Here is a 9231-nt window from a genome sequence, read left to right on the forward strand (position 1 = left end):
GTTAAGGGTCTTCTGTGCCTGATGCACCCTGCCACTAGGAAACCCCATTTGGAAAAAGTTTGGGTCAGAAGAACTGGACAGGATCCTGAAGCAAATTGATGTCCATCTTCTGTCACTCCACTCAGTAACCAGCATGAAATTAAGCTGGTATCAAGGCTGCACTTCTGCTTAGAGGCTATCACCAGAGGTCTGTATTGAACTGAGTCTTGTAGCTAGTGCTGCTGTGCTGAGATGGCTCTTGAATAAAGTGGCTGCTTTGAATGGACTTCTTCCTGAATAAGGATTAGGGATACTAACGGGCATTTTATCCCATTTTATGGGTCATTGGGTGTAAAGGCGAAAGCAAGTTTCAGGCTTCATCAGATGTAGCTGGTGAATGGGGTTAGATAATCTGATAGGAAAACAACACAAAAGGCTGCTCGACTGACATCTCCCAAGTAAGGTAAAGGAATAAAACTTTTGGCCTCCACCACAAAAGAGATTATAAAGTGTATTATTGTATCTCCCTGCTGTGTGGGTTCTATGCAATATATATGAGCAGTTATTCACAGATCACTTTTGCAAGATTTTTTTTCAATGAGTTTGTGTTTGGCATCTGTTAATTCTTGAAGTGCATGAAGTTCTTAAATCTTTCCTTTGTAATTGGGTTTAATCCATGAAGGAGGAAATTATGCAGTTCTACTGCTCAGTAGGTTAAAATTCTAGGAGATTTAAGAAAGTAGTTAGGACCAACATTATTCAAGTAACTGGTTTTAACAACTACGTAGTTCAGGGTTTCAAGAGGAGGGGAAAACTCCCTGAAATGTTTGTTGAAAATGTTTTGGCTGTCAGGTATCACTTTTTTCCTCTTTAAAACACAGTAAGGCATTCAGGAACTGTGAGAGATGAACTTGTTGTGAAACAAAGTCTCAAACATAATATATTTATTTGGTAATACGGATCTCTTTTAAAAAAATTCATTTAAAACCAGGACTCGGTCTGGACTGGAATACACAGGCAGTTCTGCTGGGGCTTCCACTGAGGGTGCGCATAGACTGGGGAGTTTGGAGCTGTCAGCATGGTTTTTTTGCAGAGCCTCTCATACACAGATGAAACTTTTATGCTCCATCCTTCTTCCAGCGGCGTTTTCTGTGCCACTGACACCAGCTGTGCCTGTGCAGTGTGCAAAATCCTCTCCTGTATCCCAGACTGTACCCACCCAACCAGGTCTCATACGCTGGGTGATGTAGACCTTCATGGGGCTGGAAGAACATAGCATAGAAGTATTGGTTTACTGCTGACATGTCAAATATCAAAAGGAGAAAGGCTTTTTCTCTGTTCTGTCATCCTGATTTATTAGACGTTAAGAAAGACAAAGTGCCCAGACATACAAACCTCGCTGTTTTGGAAAGGTCTGCGAAATGGTTAATTTGCTTGTTCCACACAAAAATGTAAAGTGTCGGTTCTCTGATTACCTGCTGCTGGAAAGTGTTTGGACAGGTGCTGCGTTTCACCAGCCGTCTGTCACAGCTGACAGCACGGATTTATGGCCAGGCACCAGCCCAGGCCTCCCGGCTCCGCTCCGGCCGGGGGTCCCGGCAGTGGGGCGCCCCCGAGGGCTGCGGGACCGGACAGGGGCGGCAGCCGAGACCCACCCCGCTTCTTCTTCGTCCTCCCTCATCCCTCCCTGTAAATTCACTTGCTTGTGAACCAACCCCTCCAGCTCCCTTGCTCAGAAACGCGGCATGGATTTAAGCAGCCTCACGAGGGAGGAGATTTCCACCCGGCGGGGGAAATTCGCCCCTCGTCTTCCTCTTCAGGGATGGGGAGAGGAAACGATGCTCCCCAACTCTTCTGCCGTCCCGCTGCTGGATGCTGAGCGGGGAAAGGGGGAGGCAAAACCCCGGGCACTGGCACTGTGCCGGGACCTGTGCTTCCCGGAGCATCCAAACCCCTCAGATGCCTAACAAGCTCCGTGGGCTTTTTTTTTTTTTCTTTTTTTTTTTTCTTTCTCTTTTAACTACTTTTTACTAGAAAGGGTGCTTTTCTCGACGGAGAAAGCCGAATGCCATCCTGTTGCTACATATCGCTACTCGCGCCTGCATACATCCGTTTAAATCCGCGCTTGTGGCTGTAATACGAAATTCCCCGCTCTACCAAGGTGCTTTTAACATATCCTGAAACCTGGCCGCTGCAGGTCGACAACACCAAAAGCTGCTAGCAGTTGCCTGCTGACGACTCGTACGGGCTCCTATAAAGGAAGAGATGTTACAATGCCTGCTCGAGGAAAGGGTAGATTATAGAAGGGCAGATTAATATTTGCACAGAGCCTGGAAGGCAAAAATGATGTCGAAATGCTAAGTGTGTGTATGTGTGCATGTGTGTGTACATAAAAACCAATTCCTTCAAGGGTTGGATTACTTAATACATTAGTCACTAATCTCTCGCAGTGTTCTGATGAATGTTATGGTCTGAGCTAAACACACCGTGAAATCTGCTTGAGCTTTATTGAAACAAGTCGGGGTTTTCGCCTGCAGATCGTTCTGTTTGAAGCTTTCCTTTCCGAGCCCACCTTTGCTATTTTGCAAAGTTTTTTGCGGGTAGGAGAGGAGCTATGCCAGGGCTGAACCCCGGCGCTGAGGGAAGAGGAAGTGGGGGGAAAAGCCCAGGGTCCATAAAAAAGGGTTCTTAGAAAACAACCAGCACCCGAAATCCTGCTTGTCATCGTTTGTTTCGGGGATCCATGGTTACAGAAGACTCGGGGGGAAAAAAGCCCGCCGGTTTTCGTCCCTTATTATTATTATTAAAGCACACAAACCCCAGATGACCATTTCAGAGCTTGTAAAAAACAAAACAAACAAAAAAACACGAAACTAAACAAAAAACCCCAACCCTGTGAGTTCGGGGACGCCGGTAGCCTCTAATTCAGTACCACGGGCAGTTAAAAACCAATCCTTCCCTTTTTCCGCCTCGGTCTCTCTGAGGCTTTCTTTGCTCACTTCTGGCGATACGAAACAGCCTTAACACAACACGCTTCGGGAGAAGGCAAGGTGTGAAAACTTTTTTATTACCGGCAAATACTCCAATAGAGCTCAGGCTGCTGCGTTTTCGCCCCCTGTAGATGCCAGGTTGGCTCCGTCAGCAGCGGTCGTGCTAACGACCTTCCTGCGGCGGGTTTGCTTTGCACCGAGAGATGACAACAAGATTGCCTTTCGCCTGCTGTCCTTCGTGAAACAATAATAATAATAATAATAATAATAATGATAAAAAACGGCAGGCAGACGCGCAGGACTTCCGCACGCTGCAAGCCTCCCCCGGTTTGGGCAGCCAGCCCTTATTTTTTCGCAGGGCTGAAGAGCAGCGGGGCAAGGCGATTTGACGCGAGGAATTTAAGGACTTCCAAAGCTGGAGGCAGTCCCTGAGCCGGGGGAAGAAGCTCCCTCACCTCCTGCGGTCCAAATAGCGCGGGGGTCCCGCGCGGGTGCCCCCCGCAGCCTCCCTTCCCAGCACAGGCATCGCGCTCTTCTCCTTAGCGCAGGCTTTACCTGGGGAAGGCTTTTATTAGGGGAGAGGAGGGGAAAAAAAAGAAGGAACATCGTGGCCGAGCATCAGTAAAATGCACACGCACATCTATTATATACAAACACGAAAATAAAATACGAAAAACATCACTCTTTCCAGTAGCAGGGGTCGTGGCCTTAAGTGTAGGGCTCCAGCCAGCAGGGGTGCCAACGCCTGGCGTTTCCCTGTCCCCCCTTCCCCCGAGCAATAATTAATTAATTAAAAAAGCCGCACTTTCCTCGTGTGAAAAACAAAATAAAAATAAAAAAAAACACTACTTTTATAAATAATTTAATGTCCTCCCTTCCCACGAAATGCTAGTTGCCGGACAGGAGAAAAGGCTTCTTTTGGCACAGTGATGCTTTGCAGTACAGACCCTACGGCTCCGCAGCAGCCCCCCGACCCCCCTTTCCCACCCTCCCACCACCCCTCCCCGCCTTCCCGAGTGCACAGCGCGACCCCCGGCTGCCGCCACCGCGGGGACAGCCCCTGCTGTCACCGAAGGCGTCGGTGGCGGGAGGTGCGGGGACAAAAAAAAAGGGGGGGACGGGGGGCCCAAAGGGGAAGGCGAGGGAATGGCTGAAGTCAAGTAGTCTCGACGAACAGTAAGAAGCACTTGAGGCTCATGGCTATGTCCGAAACGGCACGTTTGGGGCCGGTTTGGGTTGGGTTGACGCGAACCCGCTGTCATTTCTCTAAGGCACAGTCACCGAAGGCTTTCGCTTGGAGGCTTTGGGCGCTTCTGGGGCTAAAGTGCGGGATCCAGAGCCTCCTCCTCGCCCCTTTCCCTGCCTCCCCTCGCGGGGCAGACGGAGGGGTGGGGGCTCCATTAAGCCAGAGGGGTCTCCACGGCGTACGGCTGGAAGGCGGCCGAGCCCCCGGCGGCCGGCTGCACCCGGAGGGGGGCGTACAGCGGGGACCCCGGCTGCGGTCCCCCCCGGCCCCCTTTGTGGAGGCCGGCGGGGAAGAGCGGCTCCGGCGGCCGCTCCCCCGACGGCTCCCCGCGGGGCAGCGCCTGCCGCCCGCCGTGCAGCAGCAGCGGCGGCGGCTCGGGCAGCCCGTAGGCGCAGAGCTGCAGGAGACCCCCCCCGTAGAGGGCGGCGGGGGGGGGCTGCGCGGCCCCCGGGTAGGGCAGCAGCGGGTAGGGACCGGCCAGCAGGTGCGGCGGGGGCGCGGGGGGCGCCGGCCACACGAGGCGGCCGTGGGGCTGCGGGGGAGGCTGCGGGGGGGCGCGGGGCCCCGGCGGCCTCCGGAGGAGGCTCTCGATGGCGAAGGAGCTGGAGAACTTGGCTGCGCCGCCCGCTGTCGCCGCCTCCTTCTTAGCGCCGGGGCCCGGCGCGCAGTTGCAGGGCGAGGAGGCGCAGCAGCACCGCGGGGAGCCGCCGGGGGACGCGGAGCCCGCTCCGGTCGCCTCCCCCGGCGGCGGCGGCGGTGGCGGCGGTGGCGGCGGGGCGGCGACGGGGCGGGCGGGCGGCGGGGCGGCGCGGCTCAGGCGCTTGCGGCGCCGTCGGAAGACGCCGTCGGCGAAGGTGTACTCGCTGCTGGGGTTGAGCATCCAGTAGTTGTCCTTGCCCCAGGGCCGCGCCGGATCGCGCAGCACCTTGACGAAGCAGTCGTTGAGCGAGAGGTTGTGGCGCACCGAGTTGCGCCAGCCCGTGTAGGCGCCGCGGAAGAAGGGGAAGCGGCTCATCAGGTAGTCGTTGATCTCGGCCAGGGTCAGGCGGCCCCCGGCGGAGTCCCGGATGGCCATGGCGATCAGCGCGATGTAGGAGTAGGGCGGCTTGGGGCGCCGCGTGTAGGGCTTCCCCTTGGCGCTCTCGGGCGGCGGCGGCGGGGGTGGCGGCGGCGGAGGCTGCTGAGGGGCCGGGGGGGGCTGCTGCGGGGGGCGCCCCGTCCTCCCGGCCCCGCCGCCGGGGCTGTTGGCGGCGCAGTCGCCGTCGGAGCCCAGCTCGCTGTCTGCCGGCGCCGGGGAGAGGGAGCCGCTGCCTTCCTGGTCGCTGCCGGCGCTCAGCTTGTCCTCGTAATGCTGCGAGAACACCTCCAGCTTCATGGCGCCCCGCGGGTCGGCCGAGGGGGCGACCCCCGCCCCTCAGCGCTGCCCCGACGGCGAGGCCCGGGGGGGAGGCGGCGGGGCCGGGCGGTGCCGGGGGGGGGGCCGGCTCTGGCCCCGCACCGCCTTGGACAGCTCCGCGGAGGCCGGACGGGCACCGCGCCCCGGGCAGCTAGGCGGGCACCGGCACCGGGACCGGGATCGGCACCGGGGTGCTTCCGACGGCTTCCCCCTCCGCGTCCTCGTCGCCCTGCGAGGCTGCCGCTCTCTCTCCGTCCCCCTTGTCGCTACGCGGCTTGCTCCATAGGGCCGGAGGAAAGCGGGTTCCCGCGGAGGGCCGGCTGCCGGGGCTCCTCTCCGCGCCCCCCCGAGCCCGGTGGTCCTCGGGGCGCTTCCGCCGGTCCCGTCGGGCGCTCCCCGGTGGCGGGGCGATGCTCCGGAGGGCCGCCGGGGTCACTTGCTCCGCTCTCTCCGGCTTCCTCCTCGCCGCTGCGGGTCCCCGTCAGCGCCGGGCAGCCGGGCCGGCTCCTCGCTGCGGCGCGGGGAGCAGCCGGGTTATTAGGGTTATTAGCGTTATTGTCATTATCTCTCTCTTCCCCTGTGGTTCTGTGTCTCTCCACCACTTTCAGACCAGCCCATTATAACGCCGGCGAGAGGCGGAGCTAGGAAAAAGATCTGAAAGGGTGGTGGGTGGAGAAGCAAGGTAGCAAAGGTGGGTACGCACTAATAAGCCGTATCAGAGCCGTAATTAGCCGAGATGACAGCGAGGTCTTGTTGGAAAGTTACTTTACGAAACTTGTTTGCATTTTCTCCTGCCAGGTTCCTCCCCTTCCCGGGCATTTCGAACCAAGCGGCCGCTCGGCGTGACTTCGCATCGCCGGGCCCGCCTCCCAGGTGTAAAATGCGGAGCGACTTATAGGTGGCAGAGCAGAACCTGGTACGCGCCGTGATTTATTTTAATAGCGCTGCATAGAGCAACAAGTTGTAATGTGACAGCTCAACAACCTGTTGGAAAATAGCACGCTGCTCCGCAGCTGGGAATTCCTCATGATTTATGTAGCCCGACAAAGTCGTTTCAGTCCTGGCCCCTCTTTCCTTCTGTCGTAAGCACGCCCTGTGTAGGGGTAAGATGTGAACAGGTAGGCAATGCTGTGCGCTTTCGCCGCGGGAGAGAAGTAGTCAAAACCTTAACCTCAGTTTTAGGTGTGCTACTGTGCATATAGTAGTGTTGCTTGATCTCTTCCGGATGTTTGTAATGTTATAATTGTCGCTCTTCAATAAAATCTTTATTTTTAATTAATTATTTATTTATTTTAAGTGACTTGCTGTAATATTTTTTTAACATTGTGGATCTATAAATTTTCTGTAATGCCTGGCACAAAAGTATTCTGAAATTCTATCTAGATGCTTTTTTTTCTAGAAAAAGTGACCTTGACTTTTCTGCTTAATTGTAGCTTTGCACTTGCCAGGGTCTTAGGCTCCTTCAGAAGTCAGAAGTTCGGTCCTCTTTAGCAGTATGTTGGACAGAACAGCTCAATGAAGAGAGCAAGACAGCAGTAACTTCTCTGTAAACTCTCTGTTCAGTCCTGCCCTGCTCTTCATTCAAAGTCAGTTGCAAAACCCCATTTGACTTCCTACAGCAGTAGTGCTAGTATCTGCAAAACTATAACAAAACAAAAATGTCAGCAGAAATCTAGCATGATGCTTATATTTTATTTCTCATACGTATACTTTGACTTTTGTGTCCTAGAGTAAGTGTTGGATTGCTCCATATTTTTCCCAAAGCAGTTTTTCTAAATCAGACTTTGTTTTAGAATAAATGCTTAAAAATGCAGAGTCACTCTATCTAGGACTGTGCTCCTGCGGTCTGGCCGTCAAGGTGTGTTGGGGAGGAACTTAAAAGAAGTCGGACTTGAAAGACTAACAGAAGAAACAAACAGTCCTACTTTTCTTTCCCCATCTCTCTTGAATAGAATATATACATTCCCACACACACCTGCAAAGTGTTTCAAAGATTTGACATTTTTTTTCAGTTTGTGTGGGTCTTAAATACTGAACAATGAGAGGTCCTTCTGTCCATTTGGTTGTACTCTCTCTAACTTTAATAATGGGTTTGATGTCTTCCTGTTCCCACTAAAGCTATACTAGTTCAGAAAAATGGGTAATTGAATGACAAAAATAAGAGGAGGGAGACCTCTCTTGGTTTCTTGTTGTTGTCTCCCTGTAATGTAAACAGAGATCTTTCACTGCATTAGCTGTAGGTGCCAATGTTTGTGTTTAAGAGTATGGGAAAAAGCTATCATTCCTTCCAAAACTTGTATTTTCTAAGATGATGCCAATGGCGAGGGTAGGTTTTTCCTCTTCCTGCTTTTGTTGTAAATAGCAGTGAAGTAGCGATGATTTGCTAGCTTACCTTTGATGTTTATTTTATTACCGTTCCACTATTTGTGTGGAAAATGTACACATTGTCTCTTATCTTTATTCAAAGAACTTAAAAAGTCATTCAAATGCTGTAGGTAAACACGTCAGACATAACAGAAGCTTTTCACAGCCATACTTCAAGACGAGGAGTGGATGGCAAAGCTGGTTTTGCAAGATTTAAGAGGGGACAGAAGCTTGTGTTCAAAATAACACAATTAAAGATAGCTATTAATGGCTATTAATGGAGCAGAGTACCTTTCTAAGATCAGTGTTTATTCTTGTGTGGGCTCAAGGCCTCTGTGCTGCCTCTCAGCAAGTCCCTGTATAAACTGACCCTGAAATCTATGGTGACTCTTACCTGAGAAAACAGATGAAGGTGCTTATGTGAGATCTGTGCTGGGTTTAAATAGAGCCTTCCTGGTCCAAGTCGGAGTGGAGTCAAGCCCATTGCTATTGCTGCCCATGAAAGAACGGGTGTAGTTTTAAGAAGTGGTGACATAGTACAACTCCTCCTGTCTCTCACCACTGAGAGTATATGTAACCTCAAGTCTTTTCCTGCTATAGTTTTTTAAAAGGCACAGTATCGCCTTCAGGTTTATAAAGATTAACACAATCATCGGAAAAACTGATTCTGTTAAGTAAACTTCACATCAAAAGCGCTTTGATGTGCTGTATTATAGCAAAGCCAAACACTCCACCCCCATCACCCCAAGAAAAACCTCCAAAAACTTCTAGTGAAGCAATGTAAAAAAAATCTAGATTCTTTGTTCTAAAATGAAATGTCTCTTCCTCTCTAGCGCAGCAGAGCAGGATTTATTTGATGTATGACCCCCTCTTTTCCTACCCAAAACAGTACCTAGTCAAAGACAAATAGAAGAATTGTGAATGGTTGCTTGCAAATCACACAGTCAACTTTGCTTCCCATGTTCAGTAGTATTCCACTCCTTTACTTCAGAAACAGCAAGAGTATGCCAATGTGTGCTTGAGGGTAGGGCAGTTTGCTCAGCCTTAGAGTTCTAAAAATATTCCTTACTACATGTAGCAAAACACTACGCAGTCTGGTGGTTGTGGGCATGGTTTTGGTTGATCCAGTTGTGTTGCCTGCATGGTGTTTTAAGCCATGATTTGGCTTTATGCTCCAGTGAACATTATGCAAAGGTTCGTCGCTCTATGGGCTTGCTTTTAATTTTTTTTTTTTAATCTTTTTTTTCCCTTCTGAT

General features: G+C 52.1%; 1 protein-coding gene across 1 annotated transcript; it reads right to left on the bottom strand.

Moving 5' to 3' along the window:
* Positions 1-4225: 4225 nt before the first annotated feature.
* On the bottom strand, positions 4226-5729 carry FOXQ1 (forkhead box Q1). The gene has a single exon (XM_080580391.1). The coding sequence runs from the start codon at positions 5588-5590 to the stop codon at positions 4370-4372; it is 1221 nt and encodes a 406-aa protein (XP_080436517.1). The 5' UTR covers positions 5591-5729; the 3' UTR covers positions 4226-4369.
* Positions 5730-9231: the final 3502 nt, after the last annotated feature.

This window comes from Anser brachyrhynchus, assembly GCF_964034855.1.
Source record: "Anser brachyrhynchus genome assembly, chromosome: 2".
Taxonomy (NCBI): Eukaryota; Metazoa; Chordata; class Aves; order Anseriformes; family Anatidae; genus Anser; species Anser brachyrhynchus.

Coding starts and splice junctions, on each gene's coding strand:
- FOXQ1 (XM_080580391.1), bottom strand. CDS start 5,590: ATGAAGCTGGAGGTGTTCTCGCAGCATTACGAGGACAAGCTGAGCGCC.